The 21,267-nt window shown below is 45.8% G+C and overlaps 1 protein-coding gene across 6 annotated transcripts in view; it reads right to left on the bottom strand.

Annotated features, from left to right (window-relative positions):
• Positions 1–21,267, bottom strand: part of SSH1 (slingshot protein phosphatase 1) — a 41,060-nt gene that overhangs the window by 7,887 nt on the left and 11,906 nt on the right. For 3 of the 6 annotated variants that reach the window (XR_008745770.1, XM_055795686.1, XM_027785378.2), the window contains 10 exons: positions 11,801–11,904; positions 9,975–10,039; positions 9,067–9,188; positions 6,924–6,992; positions 6,484–6,549; positions 4,982–5,176; positions 4,660–4,753; positions 3,106–3,234; positions 1,695–1,741; positions 187–333 (listed from right to left, as the gene is read on the bottom strand). Coding sequence is in view for 5 of the 6 variants with exons in the window: in XM_055795686.1 (XP_055651661.1) it covers positions 187–333; positions 1,695–1,741; positions 3,106–3,234; positions 4,660–4,753; positions 4,982–5,176; positions 6,484–6,549; positions 6,924–6,992; positions 9,067–9,188; positions 9,975–10,039; positions 11,801–11,904 (1,038 nt within the window). In the remaining variant the exon portion in view is untranslated. Of the gene's footprint in view, positions 1–186; positions 334–1,694; positions 1,742–3,105; positions 3,235–4,659; positions 4,754–4,981; positions 5,177–6,483; positions 6,550–6,923; positions 6,993–9,066; positions 9,189–9,974; positions 10,040–11,800; positions 11,905–13,384; positions 13,492–13,904; positions 14,811–21,267 lie in introns of those variants that run through there. The other 3 variants (XM_027785376.2, XM_027785375.2, XM_055795687.1) reach the window with 3 other exon arrangements.

Below are 21,267 nucleotides of genomic sequence, written 5' to 3'. Positions count from 1 at the left end.
GAAGTTCCAGGGACACAGAAAACTCCTGGCAAAAGCCGTAACACGGAAGCCCTGTTGCTGCTTTCCGTGGCGGTGTGGCCTCGGGGAGGGCTCAGCTCCACGCTGGATTGAATCCGCAGGGCACGGTGTCAGACCCCCCAGCCTGGACGCGTTCTCTCACTACGCCACGTCTCCCAGCCCACTTACTTGGCCTTATTTATAAAGTGGTACGCCTCATTCCAGTGAGCCAGGAGGTCTGTTGTCTCTTCATCATATACTCGGATGTTGTGATAGGCAAACAAACCAGGGAAAAAATTATCAATTTCCCTGGTCACATTCAAAATGTAGTCAATGCTGTGGAGAAGAAAAAGGAAAAATAGACTTGAACTGCCACGATCATGAAAGAGGAGCTGGCGCACATTGTGAAGTCCATGAAATCCGACACAACACGAGCTGCAGGATTTTATCTACAGCCCTAATGCCGAACCCCTGGGACACCCGGTGACACAGGTCACACGTGTGACGTGCAGGGCTTGTCCATTCACCAGTCTCTCGCCACCAGCGTATCCCGCTCAAAGCATCAAAAGACCCTGGGCACAGGAGGGAGAAGTTTATTTTATCCCATCTGCCGAGGCTTGTAAACTAATGAAAACTCCTCGCTGTATGCCATACACAGTTTCTGGGATGCTAAAAGAAGAAAAGTGCCTCGGCTGCAAGTGATTTGTTTAGTCAAGAGCTGGGAACAGAACCCAGGAATCACAATTTTCAGCTGCCGGCTTTAAATGCAAAACCATCCTTTTCTCTTCTTTCCGACCAAAAATATGAAATAAGAGTCACATGGAACCTCTTGATTCCTGCCAAATATTACAGCAGGGATTACAATGTACCCGGAGAGAATGAATGCCCATGTTGATTTATTATCTCCTATCATTCAGACAAATCAAGGACACAGGATATTTGTTTCAGAATTTGTCCAGCTTTGACTTTTAGACACTGCATGTCAAGCTGCCTTCCCCCTAGATCAGAAGTAGTAACGTACTGTTTGATTTACTTGTTCAAAGATGTTCAGACATCTGTTCCCAAGGACTCCAAATTAAACATTTTCAGTCATGCTGTTGAGCAATGTTTTTCAGTTTCTCACATCAAGGTTGGTGTATGCCTTGGGCAAGCAGCAAATATTTATATTCAAAATTCTCACTCGTCCAAAAAGCGTGAAAGTAAATCAAGCCAAGAAGTGGTGTGGTGATGAGAGCGTGGTGAAAGACAGCCCTGCAGCTGCCTGTCTGGGCAGGTGAGATGGAGATTGCTCATCCACAGGAAGTTCTGCTCCATTTAGATAGAGTTTTTTCCTAAGCTTAGCGCTGTAGTATTTGCTCTTCTGCAGCCTGCAGTAATTCACACCTGACATAACAATACGTATGGCCATTTCACGCTCGGCTGCCACACATTGTGGGGGTTTCAGAGATCTTGATGCACTTCACGAACAAGAAGTTCTGTTATTTTCACTCTATGCGTTATTGACGGAAATGAGGTAGGAAAGATTTCTCAACCAAGGTCCCAATGGTGAGTTATCCACACTGCTGGGAATGGGCCCAAACTCATCCCTACAGTCTACAAACGTCCTATGTCATCTCAAGAGACCTGAATGTAAGTTGAAGGCAACAGACTGGAGGTTTCAGAGTCTAAGGCTGGTGCTTGCAAGATGCAGTACTCACCCCGAGCCCTGCAGCTCCTCAAGGTTGGATGCATTCCACTCGGACCCCTGCAACAGCCACAAAACACACATTTCAAAGGAGCTCGAGAGCATCCCTTTTTCCCAAGGTTCTGCAATCCCCTAGCCTCAGCAATCTTCCTTAGCTGCTAACTGAAATACTGGTAATAGCCCCTGAAACAGGAATAGGGCACCAGGGCAGCCAGCACCGCAGCTCAGCACAGGGATGCCCTGTCCTGAACAGGCACGGACCTCCTGAAGGACAAGGGCATTACATCCTCACCTAAGGAGTTAGTTCTAGGCCAGCATGTGACGGAGCCCATCCCAAAGCACTGCCTCTGGCTGCTCAGGATTTTTAAACACAGAGATAAGTAGTCTAGGGAAAGAAAACTATTAAACTAAAGAAGGGTAGATATTCGGAAGAAATTCTTCACTGTGCGGGTGGTGGGACACTGGCACAGGCTGCCCAGCGCAGCTGTGGGTGCCCTATCCCTGGCAGTGCCCAAGGCCGGGCTGGATGGGGCTGGGAGCAACCTGGGCTGGTGGAAGGTGTCCCTGCCTGTGGCTGGGGGTTGGAACTGGATGAGCTTTAAGCTCCCTTTTGATCCAAACTATTCTGTGATTCTACGTGTGGCATGACTAGGATCGCTAATACACAAGAAGTGAGGCAAGTCCTGAAAACTATGGGGGTGTTTACACCTTGGATCCGCCCCCATACCTGCAAACCAGGAAGCTAAAACGGGTTTAGAAAACAGGTTTTGCCCTCAAAGACGAGCACTTCCTCTGACTCTCTCCAGAACAACAACAAAAAAAGACCCAAGCATAACGGGCACATCTCAAGCAAGTCTTTGTTCCAGCTGGCAGTGCCTGGTTTTGCTTGGAGTACCATCTAGTGGCAAAAGATTCGACAGAACACACCCCGTTCGCTTCTGCACAAGCTGGAACAGCACATCACCTTTGGCCTTATTCTTTACATAGTTCTGGCCAAGCCTACAGAACTTCATGGGCTCAATCAAGAAAAACGATACAGTGACCCTAATCAAAGAGCAAAGGGCTGTCACGCGGGGCAGCACCCACAGCTAGACCCTTCGTCTGTCATAGAAAATCTCCACTGCTAGAAATAGAGAGGACTTGAGCTATGCCATGGTATGTCCTGAAACAGGATCAACCTGCCAGGAAAAAAACATTGTTATCAAGTCGCAGAAACAAGAACACAGCTAGAAAAAAGGGCTTCACTACTGTGGGCTTTTACAAGGAATATGGATCCTGGAGTAAAGTCTGCACAAAGGGCAGGATAGTGGGCTGTACCTCTGTCAGCCTTGACACCAAGTCCAGCTTCCTCTAAGCCCACTGACTTGTCAAATCACTCCCACTGAGCCTCCTGCTATTCTGGAGCTCCTAACACAGCAGCTTACCAGATATAAATGATCAAAAATCAGAGACGGTTTGTCCATCTGACCCAGGATAAGCAGCATTTCATTGTCTATAAATTCCTTGAATTCCTTCAAGTTGCAATTCATGTGTTTCTCCAGCTCATTTCGTATCTGCAGAACAGAAAACAAAAGATGCCACCTAGAATCGTGTCTGTTCAACAGAAACATTTGCTGGCACTCCTTTGCAAAACACTTTTTCTGTACTTCATTAAAAACAGCAAGAGGGATTTGACCTTTTGGAGACAAGGAATCTCACTTCGTGGCATCTCTCCAAGTATCCCAGGCCCTCAAACTGAAGATCTGTAAATAAAACTTCAGATAAAATCTGAGAAAGAAAAAAAAAAAAAAAGAAAAAAAAAAGAAAAAAAAAGAGATATATATTTTTGGGGTACCTGCTTCTTAAAAATAATTTGAGAGATAAAAAACAAGACCTTGGAGAGCAGCTAACAAAAAAATGTGAAAGCCATTAGAAGAAAGGAGTGAATAATGGCAGCAGTGCTGGTGGAGAGAGATTTCCAGTACGCTCTTATTTTCAAAGCCCAGGCACAGATATAGTCCTCTCAATGCACCTCAGCTTCAGGAAGGTGCAGTGCAAAGCAGCACAACTTTGTCTAACCCACCATGGAAAATGGCTGCAGCAAAATCAAAGCATCTTGACTGCTTTGCAGAGTTAAGAACACGCACACAGACAGACGAGTTCTCAGCTTACGCCTACAATTTGTAACGCTGCTGTTACACAAGAGTGTATCCGAAGCCTTCAGTGCTAAGCTTTAGGAAGGAAAACCCTGCATGTTAACAGCCTCCCTTGAAAAACAAACAAAAACTCAACCCGAAAAAGAACTATTTCCATTTGCTCTGAGTATGTCTGCACTGCGGCTGGACATATTTACACCAGCCTGGGGGATGGATCCAAACTAGCTTTAGCCTTGACTTGTGATTTTCCATCCATAACCTCAGCAGCAAAATGTCACCTGCAAGCCCCTCTGACGTTCGTTCAGGAACAAAGAAAATAAAACCTTAAAATGAAGCCAACAGGAGAAAGGAAGGCACATACTTTGCTCTGCATTGTTCACGAGCAAGTGAAGATTAGGACGCTCATCTGACCCAGCTACACGGCCTCAAGCCATCAACCACATCTTTTGAGAGTGCTGCCTTTGCTTGTGTAATTCACAGGGATGCACTGAGGAACAAGCATCTGCAAATTCACTGCTGGGACGTGCCTACATGTGCTACAACCAACCGTAACACAGGCATCACCTTCAAGGCCACTTTGCTGGCAAAGAACCAGGCACTATATGCTTGAAAGCCACATACTTGTTACTAAGGTCTTGAAAAACGCACTCTGATGCTGATATTCCCCACAGGGGAAACAGAAGTACAGCAAAGCCAAAGAGCAGAGCCTTTACGGAACAGCTGGAAATACACACTCAAAAGCCAATGACACCTAGTCAGTCATATGGTGTCTCTTCATCACTGCAGCACTCCCTGGAAAAGGAGTCTAGCAGGAAAAATAAGAGTGGGAATTTTTCTATTTACCTCCTTAGAAGTCACATTTTCCAGGTCTTTGCTCATCATGATGCTCCGGAGTTTGGCTTTAATGAGGCGTTCTGTTCGTTCTCTTTCAGTTGGCCTGAAAAGGAAAAGGAGAGGATGTCTCCAAGCTGGCAGTAAACATACAGCGCAACTTACACAGCACAGAGGACTTGTATTAAAAGCAATTTTTATGAGAATAACAGAAGAAAAGCATTTGAAGACATTTATGAAAAGAAAGGAAATGAACCACCGCAGGAAGAAATGGGAGAAGGGGAGATTTCTCTCATGAGCCAAGCCAACTTATTTAATAAAATTCAGAACTGACTTGTCAACAAACAGGGCTGGAGAGTCGGGGCGGGTGGACTCCAGGTCTTGCATCGCATTCCACTCATTGATGCAGCTCTGGTCAGAGCTGATGCAGCTTTCATAGTATGTGGCCCAGACCAAAGCCACCCCACCTGGGAAGTAGTTATACCTTCTTGCAACTTCACAGGCTTTATGAAGGATCTGTAAAGCAGACCTGCAAGTTTGGAGAACAAATTTGTGCAGATGTGAGCAGCAGGAACAGGCAGAGCAGGATCTGAGAGTTTTTCACAGAGAAAAAAGGTTTTTAGCATTGTTTGTTGCAATTTGCTTTTCTGGGAGCAGGAGATTTATTGTATCAGAGTTCAAAGAGGACACAAACTGCACCTTGGAGGCTTTCTCAACAGCCAGTCCAAGGCAGAGGCTGAAATCTTCTGCTGATTAACAGGCAAGCACAAGGCACAAGTCACTCTGGGATCTAATCATTAGCTAACTTGTAAAGCCAGACCAAAGAAAAATAAAGAACATGGACAATCTTCAAACCACCTTCAGCAAGGAGTCAAATGCATATTTACCAGCATTCTTGGCCCCTGACATCCTCCAGGGACAAGGCCCAGATTGGGTCATTTGTTTTTGCAAATTCTAACATTACTTTTTCCTTCCTTCCCTCCTCATTTTTTTTCTCTCCTCCTTTTTTTAAGGCTCTACTCTGAAGATGTCATTGTACTGAATACATTAACCACATCTAAGGCTGCCAACAGGAGGGGCCGAGTTCAAAAGTGACAAGAACAAGAGTTTCATTTGGTTTTGTACCAAATCATCGCTTGCACGACATCCTTCTCTACAGCTGTATCTTTTCCCTATCAGATGCCGCAAGGACAGGGATCTCTCAAGGCTCCAACAGGAGCCAGCAAACTGCCCAGGCCAAAAGCGATGCATTTCTTCTGTGCGAGGCTGGGTAGCAGCCTCTTCAAGAAGGAATCTGCTGGCACAGCTGCTGCTGATTCAGCCACCTCTGCTTCAGTGTTTTGGAATCCCTGCACATGGGAGGGGTGACAGGAGCTGAAAGGTGAACAGGCACCCAGGGCAGCACAGAAAGTTTCTGTGCAGCAGGAATCCCAGCCTGGCCCCAGTAACGAGGCAGGACACGGGGAATGCCATCAGATTGGCAACGGGTCCCGAGACTCCTCCTTCAGCCACTTACAAAAACATGCAGAGAGGAAAGACTGGGTTTGCAGCCTGATGAATTCAAGTTGGTCTTTCATATTTATTCATCTCACTAGTACCACTTCCCTTATTCTGAAGGGCACATACTGCTCTGAACAGAAGCAGAAGATCCTGTTTTTAGATCAGTATTCCCACAGTCGCCTGACAGTGCTACCTGCTGACACAGGGAAGCAGCCTCTCTGCTGCACCTCACTAAATACAAATTATGGAGAATGCTAAAATGCAGTCTGTGGATTTGTTTTTCATTTACTCACAGAAACGACAGTCTTCCTCAATAAAGCTCATTAACACACGTACCACATGGCTTGCACCGACACTGGCTTGAAGATGTGCATTCTCCCTGCGGTGCTCACGCTGAAGCCGCTAACAGAGAGAGGGGAAAAAACACACCAGTCAGAAACTGCTCTTCAGGTTGCACTCCATACACAGCTACTGCAAGGCAGCTATAGGGGCACTCACAATCAAAAAGAATCAGGGATGAGAATTTCTACCACCAGTTTTCCAATGTTATAGACTGCCAGGAATGGGAACTCCACCCCTCGAGTGGTATTTCAGAGCACATTCGCTGGGTACCAAAGCAGTTTGAGAGCAGCAAGACAAAAACTCACTGCCTGAATGACTGCAGCCATGAATCTGAAATTGGAACTTAATTTGCAAGGTGACAGAGAAGCTCTCCCACAGCAGCCCCCCAAGCAGGGAAGGACATTCACATTTATCCTTTTAATGTGGTTTCTTACCCATCACCGTCAAGATGGATTTTAGTATCACTCCACAGACGAAGAACCATTCCTATAGTGCAGCTTTTACTGGAAGAGAGATTGTTATACAGGCTGTTAAATATAGGCCACAATGCAGTCATGCCAATAATCTAAATTATTAATACTCTTTAATTTTTAAAATCCTCAAGACTTGCTCTAGTAATTCCTAGTAATATCTTAGGCCATCAAATGCACAGGAGACCGGCCTGTGAAGTCTAAAGGTCTACTCTGATATTAGCATGCCAATTGCTCCACAGGGCTGGAGAAACATCAGAGAAGCAAGAATCAGAATTACCAACTCCTCTCTCCTGCTCCAGAACCTGTCAGAAAGCACTGCAGTATTTGCCCCATAATCTTTCCTGCTCTCTCAACCTCATAAGCTCAGTGCAAGGCAGTTCCCTAACAGGACATAAAAGCAGGTCACAGTGATCTGGCTGCAGATTCAGCTCACTAAAGCGAGGCAGAACGTGAGCCTTGGTAGGTGGCAGAGCAGCTGCCTGCCCTTTCCAAAGGGGACCCAAGGGGCCTTTCAAAGGACTGCGTGTTCGATTTTCACTTCATCACTCTGGCTGGTAGAAAAGACAAAAATGGATTTTATGAGTTTACCCAAAAGAACACTTTCATTTCAGAGAGGCAAGAAAACTGTACTCTAATAGGGACCAGCAACTTTCAAGTAGTAAATAATTAAGCTACTGAGATATTAAAGTTTTAAAGGAAATTGGGATGCATACAGCAACAGCCAGTTAGCAAAGATCTCTGGTTTTGTTTCATTATTTCCTTTCTTTTTTAAGCCTTCAGCCACTTTCTACAGAGGATCAAAGGATTTGACAGGCCAGTTTGAACACACATGTGGACAATGTGCACTTTAGAGCTTTGCAAGAAAAAAAATGGTTTTTATTAAACACATGTAAAAGGACTAAAACCCACAAAAGTGCCTGACAAGTCAAACTGTCAGCAGTCAGAACACTTACAGCTCAGCAGTGACACCAGCCCCAACACAGAGCCATGGAGTCACTCAATGAAGTTGCTAATGCCAAGTGACTTCTTCATGCATGAGACTTACCCTTAATTAACAAAACCTTTGGCTTTCAGGGGAGACAGTAATTGAAATGGCAGCTAACCTTACAGTTAGGATGGATTTGTCATAACTTCTCCATCCTTCCTCGTCTCACATCAATAATCACCCGAAGCAAATTATTGCAATGTTGTTTCAGATTTGAAGATGATATTGCATTCACTGCTGCTGCACACTAAGTGTGCCATAAGGAAATGCTACATTAGAATTTCCTCCATAACACTAACAGCAGTAATTTAACAGCAGATACAAGAGGCAGCAAAGCCAGTGACAATAATCACAGCAGGGAGGCATGGCTAGGAGTTTCCCTACAGGTCTCACTGCAGTGCAGAAGCTCCCCACTTCCACTTACAGCAATGGAAACAACCTCTAAGGTTTTCCAGCTGCACCAGCACAACACGGCAGCCTGATAAATCACTGGAGAACAGAAACAACAGTCTGGAAGCTCTGACTTCTAACTCCAGCTCTGCCGAATCAGCCCTGTGTCTCTGAGCCAAGGGCTTTTCTGCCTTGGTTTACTCACCTAGAACTGAAATCACGGGAGAGGGTCTGCGATAATAAAATATTACATTTGCCTTCCAAAATATTAAGTGCTCTTATCAGTTAAACAAAAGAAACAGCTCATTACTGACACATTGGTTTGTTGGTTTGGGAGGTCCTTTTGCAGTATTGTTTTTTGATATTATCTTGTAAGTAAACAAAAAACAGCTCCATTGCATCCTACCATCAACAGACTTGAAGTCTAGTGGACAGAATAAGTTCCAGTTTTGCAAATGTGTCTGCAAGAGTGTTTTGTAGTGAGCAGACAGCAGACTACCACAGAGGAAGTAAATGCCACAGCCTTAGAGAAGGATTACACGTGAACGCCTTGCTCACAACTGCACAGAGAGCCCAAGGAGACTGAAAGCTTTCTGGAACAAAAACTGGTCAGAAAACTCAACATGTCCTTTCCCTTGCTAGAATTTGCAGATGTGTGTAAACCAGCTGCTTGGGGACAGTTTGGAGTTGACAGGCTTTCCAGAGAGCCCAGCCTCGCCTTAGACATACCTCTCCTTGCTGGAGAAATCCACACCCAGCAAAATATTCTCTTCTGTGTCCTGTCGTCCGCTGCTGTATACAACCACCATGTACCGGACTCTGTCTGTCCACACACTTTCCAAACGGACAGCCTAGAAAAATGTCATCAAGCTCAACAAACTAGCTTTTGGATAATTATTACTTCCATTGCTGCCTAACATTTTTTTAAGGTGTAATTGTGCCCAAAACCTTTATTTAACTGCAGTATAAAAGAACAGGGAGAGACTGTCCATTTTCCAGCAGGGCTAGCTGCCAGTTTGACTTGGCATCAGGTGGGGAGAAGATTAGCCTAGACTATCTGCCTCAGTTCAGAGAAATACTACAAAACGTAACCTGAAGATTTGCTCCAAAGAGGTTCAACTAGAAAGCTGGTAAAAAACATTGGTCAGGCACTGAACTGAAAACAGAAGCAGGCTCAGAGGATACTTGCACTCACAAGCCTTCACTGAAATATGCTAGTCATGCTGAAGGGGATAAATGACATACACACTTTTCTGCAGTGACTTTTATATCCTCTGCAGATTTCTTTAAAAGAAAGCCCAGCCCCCTTTGTGCAATTTCAAGACTGACTTAAGAGTGTCCACTAGCATCAGCAAGCTCTTGCCTTCTCCTGTAGCGGCGTTTGTCCACTGACTGGAAAATTAAATTTAACAAAACAAACACGCTTCAGACAGATCAGTTTCCTGACCCAAGTCATTACCTGGATGTAAGAACTGGGGCAAAAGGAGTGGACAAGAAAACGTGGTAGGGCTGGCAACCAGCACAGAGTTAAGCTGACTCTGAAACCTAGGATTTGTCAATGCTTTTCATGAACCTCTACAGGTCTGTTTCAAATGCCTTCAACAGAAAGGAGAGCAGGAAAATGCATCTTTTCTTACCAGTTTGATCCTATCCTCACAGCGAAGGAGGTTGATCATCACCTGGAGGTGCTGGGGCAAATCACCTGCAGAGAAAGCAGAGAAATAATCAGAAAGGGTCTCTTGCTTGCTGCAGTAAGAATCAGCAGATCTTGACCTTTAATGAAACTGGATGTTTCCAAGTCAAAAAATAACATTTAAGGGAGGCCAATTAACCCTGCTGTCCCAGTGAATAGTGACAGAGGTGAGCTTCTTGGATGAGCATTATCTGGCTGTGTGAGAACTTGACCTCACAGTATTTGGAAGCTAACAGATATATTGAGACCACCTGTGACTGGCACAAATGATGATACCCTTCTGTTGCAGAATTTTGGGGAAGACAGAAAGATAAGGGCACTGAGGACAGGGGAGGAAGAGGCAGGAGGAACAACTCTTGATTAAAAAGGGGACAAAGGAGAAAAAAAAAAAACAACTTTGACTTGTGAAACACACATAGCGCTGTGGGACCAGCCCCACTGGCCTGATGGAGGGTATATCTGAACATGAGAAACTTCTGAGGAGGAAAGGCTGCACAATGGCCCACTTTGGGTGATGGATTCCCTTCTATCTCAAAGTGCTGCTCATGCAACAAGTCCCCTCTGCTCTAGAGCAGTGGGTACATTTCTGCTTGGTGAAATGAACAAGGAATCCGTAAGAAAACAAAACAAGTTCACATCTAATAACTCAGTAATGCACTCATAACTTTCCATACAAGATAAAATTCCTTCCGTAGGATGTTTGCTGGGTATATGAAATTGCTGACAATTAAAAAAACACAAAGCCAAGCTTGGCATTCAAACACCCTCTTTGTGCTTGGAGTGTTTACTAAGCAGCAGACGCACAGTATCACACTGTGCCTTTCCCACATGCTCTCAAAATGCCCCAATGATCTTACTTCTTTCCCAGTAATCACTTATTCCAAAACCATCAAAGACAGAAGGCATAAAAACACTGGGTAAGTAGAATCCACATTTCCGAACCCCCTATCTGCTTATCAATCCTTACGTACGTTCACCATACAACTTCCTGCCATTTCTTCCCACCAGTTTGGCACACTGGAGGGGACCCAAATCCTGCTAAGATGTTCCTCACTCCTACCGGCAACAGCAAAAAACCCCAGCAACAGGAAGTTTCAAAAGAACAAATGCTGCCAGCCGCACCAAAAGTCCCAAGCTTCAGGTTATTATTACCTGGTCCAGTGAAAGGTGTCCCTGCCCACAGCAGAGGGGCTGGAACTAGATGATCTTTAAGGTCCTCTCCAACCCAAACCACTCTGTGATTCTATGATTATTGGAGGCTGAGAGAGCACTCAGAGAAATGTGCTGAAGCAGGACCTTAATAACTACAGAAGATGTGTTAGAGCCCTGTGACTCAGCCTATCCAATTTTCCTCCCCACAGGCCAAAGGGAAAGACAAAGATCAAATCCCTGAAGCACAAGTGACATTTCTTCTTCTGCAGCTGTGGAAAACAGGGGTACATATTCAGCACAGACCTTCTGGCTCAGCAGGCTACCCTGCCTAGAGAATGACATACTGAACACCATCATGTCTGCAGAGAATAAGCTTCTACTCCAGCTATGGTTCTGAGACAACGACAAAAATTTAAACAAAGTCTCCATAATCACATGTTCTCATCTGAATCAAGTGGGCTGAAAACCTGATTTTACTCAGCAGGTTGTACAAGGCCCACTATGACAATAAGAGGAGTCACCCGCCCACCCGTGCGTGCTATTAGCCTGTCCACGAGGACGGGATGAGCAGCAAAGCAAGCAGGAAAACGAATTTCAGGAGATGACTTAATCCACTACCTGCATGTTTGTGAGGATGCTGTAGACTTCGCTGGCCCTGGGAGCTGTTTCCTTGTTGTAAGAAAAGGGCTGCACCTTTCACCATGAAAAAGCTCTCGCTTAGGCTGGAAAACAAATGATAAGAGGAAATCAACTGAAAGGAAATATCAGCAAAATGCGTGCTCAGGTCTGTATGCCTAGGGAAGGGCGGGCTTCCCCTCGCTAAAACGTAGTAGGATTTTGCCATGAGAAGCTGCTCCCAAAGTTTAATCCTGCTACTTGCACGGCATGGCTCCAGGATTATTCATGGATAATTCATGTGTCATTTCCCACCAACATTTTATTACTTGGCCACTGCAGGAGGTACTTGCCTGAGCTGTCACAGGCTGGAAATGACTTTATCACTTGATAATCAAATTCTGCAACTTACAAACAGTGGAGGGTAAGGCTTTTTACAGGTTTAGACCTGTAAAATGATTGAAGATCAGGTTCCGAGTCAATCAGTTCCTACTAATTTCAGTTCTCGAGATTTCTTTGGAACGCAAAACCAAGAACATGCTACCATAAATTGTCTGTAGATTTAAAGAGGAAGGGAGGGTAGATGAAACCTGTACATCACAAGAGAAAGGAAACTGCGCTGAAACCTCAGGGGAAAAAACAACCGACAATAGTTAAAGATTTTGCTTTGCTCTGGCTAGATACAGCCGCCCTGGAAAATACTACTGATAAGAAAGCAGGTCACAGTATGTGTATGTGCAAATACATAACGATATTTCCACAGAGGTGAATGACACAGTCCCCAGAACGTAACTAAAGAGAAGGCTGAACAAAATCAGTAGTTACAGTTAGCACCAGCACAAGCCTAATTACATAGTACCACAACACACTCGCGAGCATTTTAGAAATAGACTTGGACATAAGTGGTAAAGTTAGCATTTCCCACAAGGCTGAAAATCAACATCAACTAAGCTACCTTTTAGTTGCCACAGTAACTGCTTACACTGCATTTCCTACACTTCAAAACATCACAAGAGACATTCCTTGTTACAAAGCCCAATTTTCTGCTGGCCTACACTTCCAAACATAGATTGTCATTAATTACTGTCTGCTATCTACTAAATATAAATGCTCCATTATGAGATTGTGCTACACAGGAGTTACTTATGCTACTGAAAATGATCCCACAGGAGTTACTACTCTCAGCACTTACCTATTCTGTACTTTATCTGAAGTCTTTGCCTTTGGGCAGAAGTGAGCACTAACTAATGCTCTGTTCTACCTTAAGTGTTTTTGTGAAGAGACACAAATTAAACTTCTTTTTGGCTTTTGCAGCAAGTTCAGCTTTTCCTTTCTCTGTGAACTCAGCCAAGGTTCCCAGGCAAAACTTCCTCATTTTTCAACTCAACCTTCAAGATGCAAAATTCCCAGAAAAATCTGAATCAGGTTTGGAATTTCAGCTGCTTTTAAAAACCAGACTAGAATTTTTGCCCAAGTTCCAGGCTCCACAAGTCATATATCAGATCAATAAAATGCCAGCAGGACAACTGCACTCAAATTAAAACAAGCTTTTCTCCATTTGCACTCCCACAGCATTCTTGCACTCACCACTCACTTCACTAGCAAGCTGTGTCTGAACAGGAGCCACGCAGTTTGCTTGTGATCCGAAACACCAGTTTTGCTCTGCCCGGCACACACACTAGCAGCAAGAACTTCTGCAAACAGGAATTTGGTTTATTCCATAAGTAAGCCAGGAAGAGTCTTGTTTCCTTCGCGCACCAGATCTCACAGGAAAGCATTAAAAAAGGCCAGAAGTTGCACAAAAGCAGTGACACCAACACAATGTATAGGATAATCAGCTAGATACCAGCTTCACACACACTCGTCTGGTTTTTTTCAGCAAGAGGAAGGGAATGGTTAGATAACACACGAGGATGTAATTAACAGCATTCCTGTCCCAAGAGTTTTGGGAAATATTTCTTTGCGAAAGTGAAAAAAATATCCCAAAGGATATTCTTTTATCCCTAATAAAGTACTGACTGGGATTTCTACAGCAGGAAAAACCTTGGAAGAGACAGAGCTCCTTCTCAAAGGCATCAGTAACTCCTGCTCTGACAGTTCATCTCACCTGATGTTCTCTCTTGCAGCCAGGAAACCTTTTACAGTAAAGCAGAATATTCCCAGTGGCAGGCAAATGAGAAAGCTGCACTGCAGGAGCAGAAAGTGATGGCAGGAAAAGGACAACCCTCATAGCAATTTTTTTGCCACCATCTATTCATCTGCATGGAAATAAACTGGAAAGCAAAGCCAAAGAACCTGTTGAAAGCAGGATTTCTTTTTTAGTTTAAATGTTTGTCTCCTAAACTACACACTAACCTCACACAGCAGCCTGCTGTGGGTCTGACTGCCCGTACCTCCCCAGCACTACCCGTGCTCCCCAATCCCCACGTCAGCTCCCACTTCCATACGACCAGCACGCTACCGTACAGAGCTAACACATCCAAGCTCTTTGCAAAAGCTCATATTTTACACCATACTGAAACAGCAACGTTACCCAACACCGTCCCTTATCTCCGCTCTAGGAACACTCTTTGCTCTCAGTCGCTTCATACAACTGCTCTAAAAGACAGCTAACAAAATACAAGCGAGGAAAAGGCAAGGCATGATATTCCAACCCAGTTTTAAAAAACCCTTTTAAATCCTGCAGTTCCAGTAAACAAAAACTCCAAACTTTTTTTTTTTTAAAAAATCTGCTAAAGAACAGAAAAATCCTGTCATTAAAGAACATCCCCAACTTTTGACCCTCAGCAGCAGTGATAAATGCCCTAGTAAGCAGCATTTGTTAGCAGCATAAAAACGAGTGGCTTATACATACTAATTTGGACTGGTTTTCTTTGAACAGCAGAAGCATTGTGCTGGCCCAAGAGTCAGACAGAAGTCAGTAAATTTGAGAAGATTCATAACTAGCTGTAAAACTCACATCCTTTTGCTTCTAAACCCATTTAAAAAAAAAAAAAGAAAAGAAAAGGAGGAAAAGAAAAGGTTGACCGTATATTCTGTGCGGAGCAGAGAAATCGCGTCTGTTGATGCTACCCGGGAACTGGATGACTTATACAGAACACTGTGTCTTCCACTGATATCCTGGCTTGAAAAAGCACTTGTCCTAACATATCCTGATGAAAGGGGGCCATTCAAGAGGGGAAAAAACCAGCTGAGGCTCGTCTAATCATTTCCCTCCTCCAGACTTGTTTGTTTGTTTGCTTCCTCCCGCATGCTCTGAAGGCAACACAACGCCTATCAGCAACCACAAACGAAGCAGCCCCTCACTGTACAAAGTCCGTATTCCCTGGGACAGGACTAGATAAAAAAGCATCGGATTGACTAATGCCTTTACAATTAAAACACTGCATGCCACCACTGTAATATAAATATGACAAAGGCATTAGCTGTCAAATTAAAATGCTTCTTCACTTACTGTACAGCTTGAATTTCAGAGTGACTCATGAGTTGCTGAGCTCCTACTGAACAAGAAAGTCTTTCAGGTGGCTTGGTATTTATTTGTTAGCAGCCTGCTATAATCAAATTCACTGAAGACTTGTTTCTTACAGACACCCAACTAATTCTTTGTCTAGGCATAAGCCATAACGACACGCTCGCGTTTCACCAGTGCCACCAGCCCAACCAGGGGGAGAAGCAGCTTTCTGTTCAGTTTTCACCCAGCCTGACTGGCATGCACCACAGATACCACCCATCCCCTGGATGCCCTTCCAGGAATCCTGACCAGCACTTCTGCTTTACAGGAGTCACTTCAGCCTATCCAATAAATGCAGACAGAGCCCATGAGTTTTGTCAGTCCTGCTCCAGCACAGCTGCAGAGCAGTCCTCCTTCCACTCCATAACCTCAGCTTATCAAATTAACGGCATTAACTCCCCAAGGGAGGTAAAACCCCTAGGCTTACAAGCATCTGGGAAATGCCAAGGGTGTCAGCAGGAGGGTACAGCCAGCTACGGTGCTTTGCTGTCTGTAAAGCAGGGGTCTTTCTGCACCCAGAGGGATGGCACCCAGGGGCTGGCAAGGAGAGGGTGTTTCGTGGCCCCGGCACTGCTGAGAGCAGGCTCCAGCGTCTCTTGCTTCACTGTCCCTTGCTCCATCCGTTGGCTCCATGCTGTTCAACTTGAAAAGGAAATATTTCTTCCCCTTTGGGAAAGCTCCAGAGGAGCACGGCTGCAACACACATCAATTACATTTCAAGTTGCTTAAGAACACAATAGGCAGCGCTTTTAATCGTTACAAAATGCCACCCCCCGGGTCCACAAATGCCAATAAGCAATCTGTTAAAAATACTGGGTTTTGGAACAAGAGACGGAGCTGCTCCTGTTACTGGACAGAGCGAGCTGGAAGCCAGCTGCCAGTTGCAGAACAATTTTCCCTAAGCAGCTTGCTTTGTCATCACAGCTTAAGCTGTGGTGTGTCCCAGGAAGAAACCTTGTACGCCTCGGGTATACAAGTTTCCTGTTTTAATGGGAAATCTCACATAAGACGTAATCATCTTGCAGGATAAAAGAAAACACTCTATTAATATATCTTATAGTTACATAACTAATCTCAAAATAAATATCCATACACAGAAGTTAGGGAAGAGAAAACCACTTTCCCTGGGAAGACACAGCCAAGCCTGGGGTTGATTCAGCAGCTTCTTGCTAGTTTAAGAATTAAAAAATAGTATCTAGCTAAAAGGGGCAGAACACAGAAACATCAGTTTGTGTCTGGCTGAGTATCCCTGCTGCTTCCAGAACTGCCACAGGATCACTCAGTGCAGGGATGCCTAAGGAGCCTGGCTTATCACCACACCGCCAACTACCCTCGGTATTTCTGGAGCCGTAATGAACTTGTCTTTGTGTTTGCTGCTGATCACAACCAAGAAGCCCATTTAGTGCAAGTGTTTGTTCAGATCTGCTTGTCTACAGCTCCTGATGGGTCTCAAAGCTTGCTTCAACTAACATTTGGTGCTCACCTCTGCCTGGCTGTTCCACCGAAGTTATACCCTTCTCTCCCAAAGAGATAACATTCCAGATGTCCTTTCAAGATATCTGCTCCCACCTGAAACTTTCCTCTGTTCCTGTTTAAACTTTCATCTTCAGCAACTCTCACATTGTTGACCTGTCACATGTTTGTGCGGCTGGGTGCAGAGCTCCATGTTCCAGAAAAGCTCTGCAATGAAGCCTTGCCCAGGCACAGGGCCACCATCATGCTCTCTGGGCACTAAATCTCTGTCAAATTAAGTTTCTTAATTCCCCCTTCATTAATGGAACAAAACATACATGTGGTGCAGGGGTAGAGAAGGTCATCTATGCATCCGGGCTGAGCCAGAGCACCCCCTTCCTACACACTGCAGACAGACTTCTCCCCATGCCCAGGGGAGCACACATTTTCGGCTAAAAAAGGGCAATAATTGCTTCTCTCAAAATCGGTCGCAATTTTACAAAGGCGTGAACATGGTAGTACCTCCCAGTTCCTTGGGTTTTATGACATCTTCTGCTCCAAATGTTTCCAAACTGATAAGGTAAGGGAAAAACAGGCCTCCCAAGCTCCACAAAATTAAACACCCTTCCCTTTTCCACAGCCCCTTTGATAAGGAGAACTGATTTATTTTTTTTTTCCCCTTTTCTTCCCCCGTTTTCTGCTCACTCGGGAAAAAGCCCAGCCAGCTCAAGGCAATTCAGCAAGAACACAAAGCACAGCCCCTGGAAGGGTCCTCCCTGGTATACCTCTCTGCTGCGGTGCAGCAGCCCAGGGATCGAGACAGTCCCCTGGGATGCTCCCGCATCCCAGCCAGGCCCTCCATGTGCCAGACGGTGGTTTTTAAGACAGGGCACCGCTGCAGCGAGCCAGAGGGCTGTCACACAGTCATACCGAAATAGCAATGTAAACTGGAAACGAGCACATCAAATAGAAACGAAGATGCGGGGAGAGAAATAGCAGGAAGATAAGGCAGCAGCTGCACAGCCCCTGCTTCCCAGGCCAAGCTGACAATTAAAGCACACTGACTGCTTGCTTTGGCTTGATAGAAGGCACATCAGATAACACTTCCTGATCAAGAAAGGGGCCTTCAGAAGGGGTCTGAGCAACACAAAACAGCGCCAGGGAAAAAATGAACTTCAAAGCTACTTGCTCGCATGCTACTGTACAACCTGAGAAACAGAAATGGGAGTTTTAACAGCAGCAGCGAGTCATTTCTCATGCTTTTTTTTTAAGAAGTACTTTGTGTGTTTCCAAAGGCCCTTTTCTGTGTGTCACACACCAGTCACGCAGAGTCCAGTGCCACAAAGAGATTAAATGAAACAAAGGAATCGCCTTTACAAATATAGCTGAGAGTATGGCCACAACAGCCCTGCTTAGTGTGACATGCTGCCACGCCGAGGGATGAGCAGAATGCTCCCCGTGCAGCAGGACCGGGAAAGACCCAGCTGCAACACGTGTGATGCTGTTTTAAAACAAAGTGCTATTGCATACATGTGTAGGCTTTGTGACACGCTGATAAACTGACCTGCGATCAGAACTGCAGGTGCCCAACACACCTGCTGAAGTCGGCGAGAGCCGCCAGCATCACTTGGTTTGAGGTGTTCTACCTTGCCGAAATCTCTGCAGCTACCTTCAGGGCAACTTTTAGAAACATTTGTCTTCTGAAATATATTTTAGTACAAAAATGCAAGGCAGGAAGGCTCCTTCCATACCCGTAGCTATGTTACGCTGTGGCTTTGATGGGCTAGAAATTCATCATTCTCAGATTTCCTGAGCTAAAGATAAGTCACCTCAAGAAGAAATTCAAAACGTCTGTTGTTCCTTCAGACACAGAAAGCACATTCCCCCCTTCCTCAGACGCAGCCATGGCACCATCATGCAATGGCAAGAAGTTGCCTGCAAGGAGGCCAGGCAGCAGCCCTCGCTGGGGGGGCAGCGGGGGTGCCCTGTAATGCCTCCCTGCAGGGCAAGCATCTCCCCAGCTATTTCAAAGGGGAGTGAGACAGTTGGGCAGGCAGGAAGACCCGGCAGGCTTCGCTCTCGTGTTTTTAGCAGTGCAACAACAAAAGGGGAGTCTGAGGATGTATTGTTCAGCTGAAAGGCGTGGGCTACATCCACAGCTCAAGAATGCTAAGAAGGGTTTGAGACACTGCAGGCCATTCACAGCACCAGATACAAATGCTCCTCGAGCACAAAGAGGAAAAAGAAAAAAATGAAATCAATCATGAAGCCCACAAAAGCTAATTTCCTAATATAAATAGACTGCTGATGATGTGCCTCCAGTCACTCCTGCGCACCGGGTGAGCGACTCGTCAGGCTCTAGCAGCCATCACCCCAGCTCTGCAGGGAGCCAAACGCGGTCAGCCGTGTGTGTACCCCACGCTGGGGTGGCACACAGCTCGGAGGGCTGAGCACGACCCGGGCTGTGCCTGCAGGCAACACAGGAGCAGCTCAGGTGGAGAGAAAGGGCAGGAAGAGGGAAGCAAAAAAATTAACAGGATCGTTCCCCATTCCAGCAGACTTGTGCAAAATAAGTTAGCAGAACGGCTCCCAAACAACCAGGAAAGAGAAAATTCTAGGAATCCCTAGCACTTGGATGGTGAAAAGCCAAATAAAATAAGAGATGGTTTCACAAGGAAAAAGAAATCCTTTTTGCTCATCCCATTAAACACAGAGTTCAAAAAGGCATGAGGCTGATCACAGCATCATCCAGCTATGTGATGTGCTTGGAACAGTTTGAATCGCAACGCACATTTCTGAGATTCCCACTGAAACATGATGTAATTTTTGTGATAGCCACTGTCTCAGGAGACCAGGGCCAGATCCTCCCCAAACCTCAGCCTGCAGGACTGCCCATTCAACTGCTACAAAGAAACCCTTCCCTCACTCTCAGAAGAGGAGTATTAACCCTACAGAGACTCCCAGCATCCATGTCCCCAGCGTGCGCCTGCGGATGGACCCCAGCCCCTTGCAGCAGTCCCGTGACCGCCCACCCTGCAGCAAGGGCTGAGTAATGCTTCTCCACGCCGCTACACAGAGTGGCTCACGTGTGCCTAGACTCACGGACTCAAAAAGCAAGGCTAGGGAAGGCATCAGCTGGCACAGGGAAGGGTGAGAGGTATATACAGAGGTCCCAGCCTTAGCAACAACATGGGTTTCCAGCCCAGTGCATCCTCTGCCACACAGCATCCTGGTGGTCTGTGGGAAGCTGGCTATTCCCAAAACACTGGCTCCCTTCTTCCCCCACACCGAAAGACTCAAAAGACACCTTGTGTTTTCCTACAAGTCACTTTTTTGGGTGGCGGTGTTGCCATGTTATTGCCATAGCTGTTCCATGACCACAGGTAGGGAGGAGGACAGACCACAAGCCTGGGAGTGCCGGGGAGGTGTCCCGGAGCCGTGGTCCAGGCCAAAGGAGAGGTGGGATGATGCCAGCCCCCAGGCTCCTGGCATGGAGGGCACATCAAGAGCCTCCTGCCCACACCCCCAGGCAGGAGCCAATCCTGCTCCTGTCCTCCTCCCCTGCTGAGCTGTCGGCGCATCGGCTGATCCTCCTGCATTCCTCCCATCAACTCATCGTTTTAATCCTTTAAACTATTTTATTAAGTCACCCCACTTCACCCACTCAGTGGTGTCTCTCCGAGACAGGCCAGAGAAACAAGTGGAAACTCTCCAATGGCTCCACTGGAAAAGAAAAGGAAGGTGAATAATAGTTTCAAGGATTAAGCAAGCAGCTTCCAAGCAGCATGCGTGAAGGTCAGCCAGGACACAGACAACAGCATAGGAAGCACAACTGAGAACGCTACAGGCAGTGGTAGCGCAGCAACCCAAAAAATAGCTTAGCTGCTGGGTTTCAGAATGACTCCAAAAAAGGCAGTAGAGCCCAAGGAGTACTTGACACATTGGTAAGGCGTAAAAATAAAATAAATAAATCTAGATGGATCACGCGGTATAAAAGCAGAGTGAGAAAAGTTTTAGCTCAATCCTGACACCTCCCTAGTATTTAGCTAGACTGCAGCCTGCCTTCCCAGCTCCCCCAAGCCAGCACCCCAGAAATTAGGAGACTGCCAACCAGGGGCAAAGCCAGCTCAAGACAGAAAAATGTTAGTAAAAATATCAGAATCATCCTTCTTTTTCCCCTCCACTCCAAACCTATCTTTTACAAGCAGAATCAGTGTTGCAGAAAGTGGCAGGCATCTGTAGCATAAAAAGTTTTGCAGGGCTGGGAGGGAGATGCCCACACACAGGCATGCTGTGAGCAGCCCCACAGGCAGCGGTCTCTGCAGGGATGCCAGTGTTGAACATGACGGTTTGGACGACAGACAGGGCAAACAAGCAACCTGGCAGCTTTCTGGAAAATCTGAAAGGGACATTTTGTCCCGTTCCCTGCATTTCTAAATGCCTTGGCCCCTGGTGCTAAACCCCAGAGGTTTTCTACCCAGTGGTCAGCAGCACACCACCACAGATC

Source organism: Falco peregrinus, chromosome 2 (assembly GCF_023634155.1).
Source record: "Falco peregrinus isolate bFalPer1 chromosome 2, bFalPer1.pri, whole genome shotgun sequence".
Lineage (NCBI taxonomy): Eukaryota > Metazoa > Chordata > Aves > Falconiformes > Falconidae > Falco > Falco peregrinus.
The sequence above is the reverse complement of the archived record's forward strand: the minus strand, read 5'-3'. Positions and strand labels throughout refer to the sequence as shown.